This window comes from Alnus glutinosa, chromosome 12, assembly GCF_958979055.1.
Source record: "Alnus glutinosa chromosome 12, dhAlnGlut1.1, whole genome shotgun sequence".
NCBI classification, from domain to species: Eukaryota; Viridiplantae; Streptophyta; class Magnoliopsida; order Fagales; family Betulaceae; genus Alnus; species Alnus glutinosa.
The window spans coordinates 969,267-983,108 of record NC_084897.1 but is presented as its reverse complement, the minus strand read 5'-3'; the positions used below and the strand labels follow the sequence as shown (position 1 = coordinate 983,108).

Here is a 13,842-nt window from a genome sequence, read left to right as displayed (position 1 = left end):
ATGCGCCTTGCTGCCTTTTTTGTTTTCTTTTGTACGTGTCATCGAAGTAGACAGCTGTAGCTTTTCGGTTACAAAAGATTCTAACAGAAATGGGTATTTAGGAAGAGCCACAGCGGCTAGTGATGTAAGAAAAAGGATATTGGCTAAGGTTGTTTTCAGGAGAGATAGGGCCTCTACAAGCGCCCATAGCTGTTTTTCTTGCATTTTCAGTATAAATTCCATCTTCTTCCTTGAATTCTTCCATCTTTTTGCCTGGGTTATCTCTTAAATACTTGCCTAACGTTTTTTACCTTTACAATTTCATACCTCTCTTAGACTTTGTTTAAACCACACAAATCTTAAAAAATGTTCTAACAACTGGAGTTCTGAATTGCAATAGGAAATTATATAGAAGAATTGGCCAAAGTTTTGAAAGTACTGCAGTAAAGAAAACGAGTTTGTTGGGGCTAAACATTTGGTTTTGTTATAAACTATATATGGTTGTGTAAGTATAAACTATGTATTTTGATTCGTTTATAGTGAATGAGTTTCTTGATTCTGGTTGCTTTGGACCGATTTTGCTTTTGAAGAGTTCTCCAAAAAAAAATTCGACTTCCTCACCAAAATTTGTGTGTTAGATTTATTCTGCACTTTCATTCATTTTGGTGACATTGTGTGTGGTAATTAATTGTAAATTGATTTTATTGTGTTGGGTTGAGAACAATTTTTTACCCCTCGTCCTTTAGGTGTTGTTTGGAATCTTTGGACTTAATTTCACAAAGAGCCAAAAGAGGTCCAATAATTTTGAGTCAACTAGGTGTCTGGTAGCAATAGTCATGACCTTTGTCCTAGGAAAGATGCCCTAAAATCGAACAAGAAATAAAAAATGATACCCAAGACCCCAAATCAAATCTTGGGACCCGTGTGCAGTGTGCACTTGTAGAATGGAGTATATATCACTTTTGAGTACAAGTGCTTTTGATGAATATAATTATCTAAACTTTGAAAACCAAGGCTCCGAGCATTGCCAAACATCATAAATTCCTTGATAAAAAATCTTATTCCATCCTACTAAAAACATGATAAGAATAGAATAACACAAGAAAGAATTTCTCATGCAAATTGAAACGCAATTTTAATTTTTGATTCCTACTTCCAAACCCTACTTACATGATTTCTAAGAAGACCTTAATAACAGTACGTTAGTTAATTAACATAGATTGTCAAGAACAAGAACTAGATGGTAAATCAAACCTTGAAATTTCCCTCTCAACTTCTATGATACGTACGTACATATAGCCAATTACCACTTCATTAACATATATATATATAGAACTACCTACATCGTACTTATTAAAGAGAAAGCTTTAGGTCCAACTCTTCTTTGTCCTGATGATCTTCTTTCTTTGTTCCTTCATCTCCGTGATGAGAAGAACCCACAATGGTTTTGAGCTGATGATGACGATGATCATGATCAGCTTCCTCTTCCATGAAGTCTCCACGTTCGAAAGTGGGCTTCCAGACTTGGATTTTCTTCATCTCTTCTTCAACTAATTTCTGCTTCTTTTTCTTTACATCCGAGTTATTCCTTAAACGCTCACGAGCCTCTCTGATGTTCCTGATAATAGCAAAAAACTGCTCTATTTTTTGTTCATCATCCTCCTCATCTTCATTGCATATCTTCCTCTTCTCGCCTGCACCCTCCATGTGATAGTTAAGTAAGAAGCCAAAAGAGTGCAGAAGGCAGAAGAAGCATGCAACTTCTAGGTTGCTTCTGTGCTACTTCTTGGAGAAAGGCTTCAATTATATAAGGTCACGGTCGTGGGGTTAAATCATTCATTATATTCCTACTCATTCTATTCAAATGACCGAATTGCCATTTTCTTCCAACTGCTATCACGACACTAAAATACATATATATTGGCCTATTAGCTAGCCGTACGCCCTAATTAAGAGTGCATTTCAGTAAATTCCCAAAAGTAGCTGAGGGACCCTCGTCTGAGTCTCATCTGCGACGTCATCAACCTACAACGTGACGCACACCATATGACTTCATAAGATAAAAGTTTTTTTTTTTTCTTTTAAAAAATTATTCTGACGTGATATAAAAATAAAAATAATTTTGAGTGTTTTATGATTTATAAGTATTTTTATGTTTGAATTATTTATCATACAAAGAAGTAGATTTTCCACATATTTTTAAGGTGCGTTTGAGATTGTGATTTTAAATCAAATCGCAGATGATGAACCGTTTGAGAATTGCGTTTTTAAAAAATTGCGATTTAAAAACGCAGAAAACTGTTTTTCCAAATCGCAGGCAATTAAGTGCTCTTTAGAAAAAGTAAAATTTTAAAAGGCTAAAAATGTGCATAATTTTAAAAGGCTAATGTGTGATTTTAAAAGTCAAACTGCGATTTTGTCAAACGTTTAACTGTGTTTTTAAAAATTATTTTTTTAAATCACACATTTTAAAATTGTACTTTTTAAAATTATAAATCCAAACAAACCCTGTATCATAAATTCTTAAAGCATACATTAATTACTTACCTGTATCAATTTAAAATAATGAATTGAAGAAAAAATTTCAAACCATTTGAATGAAAACTTAACCCCTAAAAGGCTAAAAAGTTGTAGGCTGCAATTTTTCGGGCTTTCATCAATTCACAACTTCATTGACAGGTCCTACTTTTCCTTTTCCGGTTTCCTTATTTTGCTGCCAAATTTCTGGTTGACTACACCTAGTCACCTACTCACCTACAACGTGATGCTCACTGATTTTTTATTTATTTATTTTTTTTTACATTATATTTATTAGTTTTCTCCTTTCTTTTTGGCTGTCAACATATATATATATATATATATATATATATATATATATATATATATATATATATATATTGTTAATTTCTTTTGACAGATGGAATCATATTTTTGTGATGAGTAATGATTCACTACTACTTAAATATACAATTTTTTATTACTTTGTCTATGTGGCAAGGTGGTCCTCCACTTTAATTTATTTTTAAAAAATAAAAAAACTCAAAAAGTAGTAAGGGACTACCTTGTCACATAGGTAAGGTGGTGAAAAATTATATATTTAGGTGGCATTGAATCATTATCCTTTTGTGATCTCTTCTACAAAGAATATCGACTGGGCTGTCACCAACTTAATCAATGGGGACAAGTGATCTTCTAGCTCAACAATCAATAAATTAACAATGTCCATGTGACTTAAAATAAAGAATTTTTTTCGGAAATTAATTAAAGGATTTGTTTTTTAAAGATTTAATTTTAAGTTTTCATGAAAAAAAAAAAGAGAGAGAGAAATTAAATCAGCCCCGTTCAAATATATATATATAGGTGTAGGTGTCTAAAAAGAAATTGATTTTTTTTTTTTTTAATAATTTGTTTTTGACAAAGTAAACTTTAATAAAAGAAGAAGATGCAAAGGACTACAAAAAAGAATACAAAAGTGCTACAACACAAGCAAGCCCCAACAACCAAACACGCTTTATTAATGATGGAGAAGAAAAGAGAAGCAGAAAGTCCTTCAGCAAACGTCGTCACGTGAAGCCTTTATTAAAAGAAGAATTAAAGAATGACTTATAACAACGTTAACCACTTTTTTTTCTTATAAATATTCTATAAAGTTAGATGTAACGGTTTTAATTAATTTTATTTTATTTTATTTTATTTTTTTTAAGAATGAGTACTGATTTAAGGTTTAGTCGAGACGGTTGCTTTAATATTAAAAGATATTTACGAGATTAAAGTGTGGTTTTCACAATTATTCTACAATGTTGACGTGTCAGTTTCAAGCAACTATTAGATTAGTTATTATATATATATATATATATATCCAAAAGTTAATTGGGACTGACTGACAGTGTAACACTCCGGTCCCATATTGAGAAGAGATAAATATCTCATGTAGATTGAGTGATTTATAAAGATAGCCGTGAATGCTAAGTCAGTCTCACATTGCTTAGTTATGAGGTGAAATTGGACTTTATAAAGAATTCTAAAAAACTACAAATTGGCTAATTTTTTTGGAGTAATAGCGCAGATGTGATTAATACTTTTCTCTGGGTCGTTGCAGACAGTCTGACACATTAACATTATGTGATATTTGTCAAATTAAAATGTGAGATATAACAATTTTATAAAGAAACACAAGCTACACAACACAAACAAGCTCCCTCAACCTTTCATCCGGATCTAGGGGCACATGGGGACTGGGGTGCACTTTAATTTGGACTTACAAAGATCCTTAAATATTTCTCCCACCAATTAAATGGCTTGTTCGCAGTGAGTTGTCTTTAAAGCTCCTAACCAACCAACCAACCAACCAAACAAAGGTATCCTCGGATCCTCCTAGCGTCTATCAGTCCAAGAGATATTGCTGCATTTATCACAGGAGGAGGAGAGGAGATCGAGTAGATCGAATCCTTAAAAAGCAAGAACAAGAAAACAATAAATGATCGATCTTGATTTTTATTTTTCCTTAATTCCCAAATTGGACAGATCAACATGCTTCACCAAATGAAATTCGGACTCTCGACAATTTGCTGTTTAGATTATTAAGCAACAAATACGAGAAAATTCTTATGGAATCATCGGTTTTAATCATAGGGCAAACTATCAAAGACATGTTCAAATAGATAGACTATATAAAACTTCTCTCATATTTACTATCGAAATTGCTAGTAATTCAAACAACAAAACTATTAAAATATTAGAAAAATTACACCGTTAGTCCATGTGGTTAGCTTAAATTACAAATCACTCCCTCTGATATTAAAATTAATTTAGAGATCTTTGTAATTGACTTAAATTACAAATCGTTCACTGGAATCAAATTCCGTTAAAAAATTTGACACGTTCCGTTAGGGGCCACGTCAGTGCCAATAATGTGTTAATTTTAATAAAAAAAATATATAAATAAATAAAACTTAAAAGAAAAAAAATAATAAAAAATGAGTGGTTGCTTGGCCCCTGGGGGTGGCTACACACAACCCCTAGATGCCTTTGAGGCACAGGCCACCTCCGACCACCTTTGGGGGTGGCAGTCACCTCTTTTCTATTTTCAAATTTTTAAAAATAAAATTATAATAATTCTTTAAGTTTTATTTATTTATATTTTTTTTTATAGATTTGTATATTTATTTTATTATGATCGACACGTGTCACCATCTTATTGGCACTGGCGTGACACTTAACGAAATTTGTTAAAATTTTTAACGGAATTTGACTCCATGAAGCGATTTATAAATTAATCCAACCACATAAATCTCTAAATTAATTTTGATACCGAAGAGAATAATTTGTAATTTAAGCTAACCACAATAATCAATGATATAATTTTTTCTAAAATATTTTTTTTAAACATAATTCTTCCGTATTATTGCCATGAGCTTGCAGGAAATGACCTCAAAAAAAAAAAAAAAAAAAAAAAGAAAAAGGTTCTAAGGATTAAAAAGATTCTTAAAACATTATAAGAGGGGACCCAAGCTACCTAGTACCTAAACATTGAGAAACAGCTGCTTTTGCTTGGGAAATATTACCAAAAGTCTTACTTTTGGAGGTGGGAAAGGGTCGGCCGGTGGGTGGAGTCATTATGTTGAGTTGGTTGTTTTGTGGTGGTCATCAATGCGTCAATGGGTGCGAGTGTTCCGTCCTGCCCAGTGCCCACTAGAAGGACAGAGAGGTCTCCGGCCCTACGCCTATCTTATTCATATAGGCTATATATAGCTTCAGTGAATAATTGAACCACCAAGTAAATAAATGAATGTACTGATCATACGTACCTTCATGAACAGTTGGAACTGACAATGAACCCGTTTGGTAACCAAACCAAACAATTTTAATTCTTATTTTCTTTCTTTTAAAACAATCAAATCAAAAACATTTTAACTTTTTTACACTTTTTACATCACATTAATAATTTTTTATTACTATTTAAGTAAAAAAATTCACTGCAAAACAAAATTTTTTTACTTTTCTATAAAACATTCTCAAATTTTACATCACATCAATCATTTATTACTACTATTCAAATAAAGATTCCATTCTCCACGACTTACCAAAGAGCTTCATTTTCCACTATTACAGGACAGTAAAACTAGATATAAATAATAACACAAGAACAGTGAGCTTCATTTTCCACTATTACAGGACAGTAAAACTAGATATAAATAATAACACAAGAACAGTGAAGGCGAGGCTCTCTTGTCCTGCCAGCATTGCATATTCTTGCTTGAAGATGAAGCATTTTAATTCACAGGAAATTAATTCCTTATCTCATATGGTAAAATCAAAATTTAGACAATTATATATAATCAAATTTATTATAGAAATCTACTTGCATAATTATTATCCGCCTATGATTAATTGTTCCAACCATACCATTTTATCAATGGTCCTTTGATGGGGCTACAAAATTTTCATTCAGATGACTGATCTTTTCATCTCAATAAAAGGAACAGTATTGGACCGAGTAAAATACACTTGGCTTCATGCGTTGAGGTTAATTTGGACTGATTCGTATTTGATATTCACTTTTTTAAGGGTTTAAGACAAAAGAAGCCTATGTTCAATTGGACAACAATTTGGAGGATGAATTGGGGTAGTCGATATAAATGGTATTAAATTCATTGTCCAAATAAGGAGTGCGCACAAGTCAATAAAGGTCACCGGCCAGCAGGAACGCTGGGTCCCAAAAGATGTGATTATGACGTCTTACATTTCATGAGAATGAGAATGAAAATGTGAATGTTCTTATATATATATATTCGCAATTTTCTTAATACAACACGTTTTAAAACCGTAATATATAATCTTGAACCTATCAAAACTTCGTAGTTAAACGTTCTTATCTAAGAATATTATTAGGATGGATGACCAACCGGAATGTGCGGTTCAAAAAAGACAAATACGAACAATATTATGAAGTTGGTTGAATCATTCTGATAAAAGAAAAAGGAAGTAATATATTCTTTCTTACCCTAATCAAAATGTGCACCTGCCCTTTGTGAACCAAGCTTTTTCATTGGAATCTAATCCTTCTCATCACTACATTGAACTATTGAAGAGGTACAAAATAAAAATTAATTGATTTAGATAGATAAATTCTTGCTGCAACCATTGCTAGCTACTAAGCTCATTAAATTTGGATCATATATATATAGACTATATAGTCCATAATTCAAAATAAATAAATACATATCAATTAATTAAACATTACTAACCTTCGGCCAAAGCGAAAAGCCATGGTACTAATTAACTGGCATACATAATATATAGATCGATAATCATTCTGCAAGCAAAATGAAAGCGCAACGCTAGAGTGAAAGCCTTAGGTCTAAGCCGTCCGTATCATTTTCTTTATTACCTCCTCCTCCACCTCTTTGAGAAGAAGAACCCACTAACGCCGTCACCGGAGGGTTTTTGAACGGAGCTGCCACCTCTTCCACGAAATCTTCGCGTTGGAACGAGGGTTTCCAAACTGCATGAGTCTGCTTCTGTTCCTCGACTTTCTTCATCTTGTCTCTTTTGTTCTGATCTGTCCCGTTGAATCCATTCGAGCCATTCATCAGACGGTCACGAGCCTCGCGAAGATTCTTGATAAGAGCAAAGAACTTTTCTATCTTTTGTTCATCGTCTTCCTCCTGATCTTCATCATGGCTAATCTTTCTCTTCCTGTTTGCACTACCCTCCATGTGATTTTTTTATTATTATTTTTTGCGTCTGACAGGCTAGGGAAGAACCATGAAAGAGAGCGGCATGCCACTTTCTTGGTTGCTTCTACGCTACCTCTCCGACAGACTCACTGATCATTAGTACAAGGTCAAGGTCATGCTGTTCAATCATTGCACTTTCAATGTGATGCACAACTTACACAATCGTGACACATTATACGAGGAGAGTTCTTTTTAAAAAAATAAAGAAAAATAAAAAAGAAAGATGAAAAGATAATTACATTTAACCTCTGAAGTATAATATTCATTTACACTTAAACCTATAAACTACCGCTGAATTTAATTTAAAGGTTAAATATATTATTAGTACTTGAATTTTAAAAATTTTATTTTTTAGTATTTAAGTTTCAAAATGTGTAGCAGATAATATCTAAATTTTACGAAAATATGAACTTAATATCTCGTCTATTTTTCTGTTTGAAAATTAACGTTATGTAAAGTATCAACCCTCAGAAGTTGACACATGTCAAAATATTAAACATTGTAGCAATATATGACTAGCATGTGCACCCCAATCATTTTTGTGACAATTTTTGTACGGTCACTCGTAGTAGAAAAGCTTTTGAGCAAATAGATGGAGAGGTGGTCGTGCAATTACCTTGCAACAAAACAACATCTGAATAAATTAAGGAGATGGTTGTGTAGACACCCTTTCATTCAAATGGGGTGTGGGCTACATGACCACACCTGCATGTTGATGGTCGCGTGGTCATCTCTCTGTTCAAATTAGGGTGATTGCATAACCACCCTCAATAGAACAATGTCTAAAGAAAGGAATGGTCGGGCAACTACACCTCCATCTAGATGGGAATTGAGGGGTGGTCGCATGGTAACTTCTAGCAGAACAACATCGTAAGAGCATTTTTAACAGAATATGCAAATGACTTTATTTGATTATTATGATCAATTTTTCGTCTCCAGCAGAATAGGCAAAATAGAATCTTTCCTTCTAGTGTGAATAGTAAATAAGTAAAAGAGTCTATTCAGTATTTACTATTCACACTACAAACAGTTTTTTTACTGTTTTTTCTCTCTTCCTTTTCTTCTTTCACACTCTCTCTCTCTCTCCCTTTTTCTTTAATTTCACATTCTCTTCGGCACAAAATAATATTTAAAGAAAATAAAGAGCATGCAGAATAAAAAATAGGGAAATGATTTATTGCACAACACATGCACAACACCAAACACGTGGGTGGGACTCATGTGAATAGGACCCACCACATGGGTCTCCCTCCATGTATCTACTGTTGTGCTTGTGTTGTGCAATTTTGTTGTGCACCAATCACAACTCTAAAAAATATGTTTGAGAGAGTATAAAAAAAATACACTAAGGTCTCGTTTGGTTTGCGAAATAGTCATTCCATTAGGAAAATGAATAATTATTTCTGGGAATAGAAGGTGGCGAAATAGAATAACTATTCATATTCTTTTGTTTGGTAATAACTCACACATTTTAATCAGAATTCAAACAAAATTACTAAAAAAACCCTACATTATTTTTTTTTAAAAGATAAAACTAAAAAAAAAAAAATTGAAATAAATTGGCGGGTGGCCGGCCACCCACCGTTGAGCCAGAGGCCACCCCCGACGAGAGAACTGGGAGTGGCACAGGCCACTTCCAGTTGCTCCGGGGGTGGTCGCACCACCTCTGGCCCTCCAATGGGTGGTCAGCCAGCCACTATGGGGTTTAGTTTTTCTCTTCTTTTTTTTTTCTTTTTTTTTTTTAACAAAAGATTTGAAATAAAATAAAAAATAATTTTTTTTTTTTTTGAAATTGTATTCTTTACCCCAATAAATAGTTATTCCTCTAAAAAATGAGAAGAATAGATATTCCTTTTCACGAGGGAATAACTATTTCATGGAATAGACTCCTATCATTCAATTCTATGATCTATTTCGCAAACCAAACGAAGTCTAACTAAAATAAAGAACTGTAATTTTTAATAGCTACTAATTAGACTATTATTGCTGAAAATGTTCTACCGTAAGGAGATCACAAACGCCATCTACTTTAGTTTTTATTTATTATTAAACGGATGAAAACATGGTTAAATTATTCATACAAAAAAAAGATTAGACGGATGTGACATTTTGTATCCAAATTAATTAAACATGGCTTTGTTTTGTTAGATTCCTCTCTCCGACTCTCTAACCTACGTACTGCAAACCATAACGTGATGCACGCCGAATGACATAGCCGCCCAATGTTTTCACGAATGTGTCTGCACGTGTGCGCATGTTGCAAGTTGCAACGGTTGTCGTTTTCTTTTTCTTTTTCTTTTTTCTCTTTCTGAAAAAAAAAACAATAATAATTAATTAATTAATGCTACTTTTTCTCATATAAAATTATAAATTAAAGAATCGTGATTGACTTGACTGGGGCTGACTCTGCTTCGAATCTGTGACCTATTGGCCGTTGGCCTCACGAAACGTGGTGCAACTGCTAAAGAGTTTATAGGACGATTTTTGCAATAATTATAAAATAAAAATATAACTACTAGTATTTTTATTTTTATTTTATGTTTATAAAATAAAAATATAACTTTTTAACAGGGGTGTCGTATTGGCGGTCTTTAGCGCTACAAAAATAATTTTAATAGAGACGACTGTAGCCAAAGTCTTGGCATTTATCTATGCTGTGAAATATATTATTCTAGAAGGAGATGCTTTATAGGTTGTCCACGGGGTTAATTTTCGAGGCCATAATTGGAGCAAAATGAGTCACATCATTGATGACATTAAAGCCGGTTTGGGCACGCTCAGATTGTGAAGTATTGCACATGTAAATAGAGATACAAATTCTACAACCTATCGTCTTGCTCGAAAGACAAGTTCTTTTGTCAAAAATAGAGTTTGAATTAATGAAATTTCAAACTGCATTTATAGTATCATAATCAAGGAGCAAATGTCTCCAGAGTGATTGATTTTATCAATAAAAATTATTAATTTGTTAAAAAAGAAAAAATTGTCTAACCAAATATGAAGAAGGACCAAGTTAATGAGAATGCCTTGTAAAAAATACAAGCAAATAATCTATTTAGCGAGATCGTGCCCAAAAATATATGATTTTTAAAAATTATATGAAATTATGCCTTATCAAAAATATATAAACAAATTTTTAAAAAAAAAACAGTGAAAAAAATATATATAAAAATTACATTTATATTAGACAATCTTATTGTTGGCCCCGATCAGTGAACCTAATCTTATTTTGTTGGTGAAATTTGTGGAAGAATATTGATGGTGGTAGTGAAATTAGGTGTGACATAAACTAGAAAGCCCGACAGAAGTTGTTGGAGGATTAATATATTGGTCCAATACATGCATCACATCTGATGGAACCAGGTAAAGTTTACGGGGAGCACATGTCACCTAACAAAACATGTTTAATAATATGATCAATCGCTCAAAGGAGTTTAATCTATTTAATCAAATACGTCAGATTATAATTGACATATATAATTTTATATTTATGCATCAACACACAAACACAAATTATTATTTGATTGTATAAACACTATAAATCCCATAAAAATAAATGTTCGGAAAAACTTTGGGAAGCATATATGCAAATATCACAGTATTCATTAATTATTTATAATTATACCCTCGCTCTCTTTCTATTTGAATTTCCTTTTCTTTTCTTTTCTCTTACTCTTACTCTTACTCTTACTCTTACTTTTGTCCTATATATTGAATATTCTAATTACTGCATTTTTGTAATTTTTATTTGGACTTTTCTTGAAGTAATATATACCGATTTAATAGATTATGTTAAAGTATTGATTAAATAATAAAATTTGTCTATTTCTATTAGTTTAAGCTTTTAGGATAAGTAGTGGTTTAACATGATATCATAGCAGAGTCCTGAGTTCGAATCCTGACTCAATCAATTCACCACCCATTTCAATTAAATATTTTATGTATTGGGTATCACCTATTAAAATGGAGTTTGAACCCACACGTGAGGGACAATGTTAAAAGTATTGATTAAATAATTAAATTTGTCTCTTCCTATTAACTTAAGCTTTTAAGATAAGTGTTGGGTTAATAAAAAAAAATTGTTTTTTATTTTTCATTTTTTACAGATCTCCAAAACAGGAAAATTAAAATTTTCAAGAAACTGCTCTTAGCCCTCCAAACTACCACGTCAATTGTAATGTTTTTCTAAATTATGAATTATTACAAGATATATACCTCGTTGAATTACTAAATAAATTTTTGGTTGTCCGTCTACCTACTCAGACATGAGTAATTCTACATGCCATATAAATGTCCATCAAATAATGAAATGGCTTTTAAAATCACTATTAGGCATATGATTGATCAAATTGTGAATTTAATCAAATGGTGATTTTTTATTTTTTTTAAAAAAAAAGAAAAAGAAAAGAAGAAAAGATAATTACATTTAACCCCTGAAGTATAATATTCATTTACACTTAAACCTATAAACTACCACTGAATTTAATTTAAGGGTTAAATAGCTTATTAGTATTTGAGTTTTGAAAACTTTATTTTTGGTATCTAAGTTTCAAAATGTATCGCAGATGGTATCTAAATTTTGAGAAAAGACGAACTCAGTACCTCCGTCTATTTTTCTGTTTAAAATTTAACGCTCTGTCAGGTGTCAACCCTCGAGGGTTGACACATGTCACAATATAGACATTGCACATATATGACTCGCATGTGCACCCGAATCATTTTTGTGTGACTTATTTTACCCATCCATGTTTTTGTATTAGACTGCTCATTAAACAAAAATGAAGAACAACAACATTTGAACAATTTTTGTACAGCCACTCTTAGTAGAAAAGCTTTTGAGCAGATAGATGGAGAGGTGGTCGTGCAATTACCTTGCAACAAAACAACATCTGAATAAATTAAGGAGATGGTTGTGTAGACACATTTTCATTCAAACTGGGTGTGGGCTACATGACCACACCCGATCTGCATGTTGAGATGGGGATGGTCACGTGGTCATTTTTCTGTTTGAATGACCACTCTTAATAGAACAATGTCTAAAGAAATGAATGATTGGGCAACTACACCTCTATCTAGATGAGAACTGAGGGGTGGTCGCACGGTAACCCCTAGCAGAATAACATCGTAAGAGCATCTTTAATAGAATAGGCAAATGACTCTATTTGATTATTATGAGCAATTTTTTATCTCCAGCAGAATAGGCAAAGTAGAATTTTTCCTTCTAATGTGAATAGTAAATTGGTAGAATAACTTATTCACTATTCACACTACAAACAATTTTTGTTACTGTTTTCTCTCTCTTCCTTTTCTTTTTTCACTTTTTCTCTCTCTCCCTCTTTATTTAATTTCACATTCTCTTCCACACAAAATAATATTTAAATAAAATAAAGAGCATGCAAAATAAAAAAATATGTTTGAAAGAGTATTAAAAAAAAAAAATAGCTAAAATAAAGAGTCGTAATTTTCAATAATTACTTTGATTATTATTGTTGAAAATACTCTAACATAAAGATGGTCACACAATGCCATCTACTTTAATTTTTATTTATTTATTATTAAATCGATGTAAACATGGCTAAATTATTCATACAAAAATAGATTAGTCACCGGATATGACATTTTGTGTCCAAATTAATAGCCAAATTAATTAAACATGGCTTTGTTTTGTTAGATTCCTCTCTCCAACTCTCTAACCTATGTACTGCAAATCATAAGAGCATTCCTAGTAGCCTCATCAAAATAGGTTTTTAGTTACTTTGACTATTATTGCTGAAGATACTCTAACGTAAGGGGGATCACACAACACCATCTACTTAAGTTATTTATTTATTTATTTATTATTAAATCGATAAAAACATGGCTAAATTATTCATACAAAAATAGATTAGTCGACGGATATGACATTTTGTATCCAAATTAATTAAACATGGCTTTGTTTTGTTAGATTCCTCTCTCCGACTTTCTGACCTACGTACTGCAAACCATAAGCACATTTCTAGTAGCCTTATCAAAATAGTTTTTTAGTTATTTTGGTGAGCCAATTTGATGAAAACACTAAAAAACCACTCCCAGCAGCCTCACCATTTTAACAAAAAAGTTTTGATGAGTGAAATTACTCACCAAT

At 32.1% G+C, this 13,842-nt stretch overlaps 2 protein-coding genes across 2 annotated transcripts; both read right to left on the bottom strand.

Annotated features, from left to right (window-relative positions):
• Nucleotides 1–1,097: 1,097 nt before the first annotated feature.
• On the bottom strand, nucleotides 1,098–1,763 carry LOC133883025 (uncharacterized). Its single transcript, XM_062322202.1, has one exon. It carries the CDS (start codon nucleotides 1,684–1,686, stop codon nucleotides 1,333–1,335), a length of 354 nt encoding a protein of 117 aa, XP_062178186.1. The 5' UTR covers nucleotides 1,687–1,763; the 3' UTR covers nucleotides 1,098–1,332.
• A 5,369-nt stretch (nucleotides 1,764–7,132) lies between these two features.
• Nucleotides 7,133–7,808, bottom strand: LOC133852345 (NRR repressor homolog 1-like). Its single transcript, XM_062289088.1, has one exon. It carries the CDS (start codon nucleotides 7,695–7,697, stop codon nucleotides 7,320–7,322), a length of 378 nt encoding a protein of 125 aa, XP_062145072.1. The 5' UTR covers nucleotides 7,698–7,808; the 3' UTR covers nucleotides 7,133–7,319.
• Between the last annotated feature and the right edge of the window lie 6,034 nt (nucleotides 7,809–13,842).

Bases quoted from the DNA above. Each gene is read 5' to 3' on its own strand.
- LOC133883025 (XM_062322202.1), bottom strand. From the start codon at position 1,686: ATGGAGGGTGCAGGCGAGAAGAGGAAGATATGCAATGAAGATGAGGAG.
- LOC133852345 (XM_062289088.1), bottom strand. From the start codon at position 7,697: ATGGAGGGTAGTGCAAACAGGAAGAGAAAGATTAGCCATGATGAAGAT.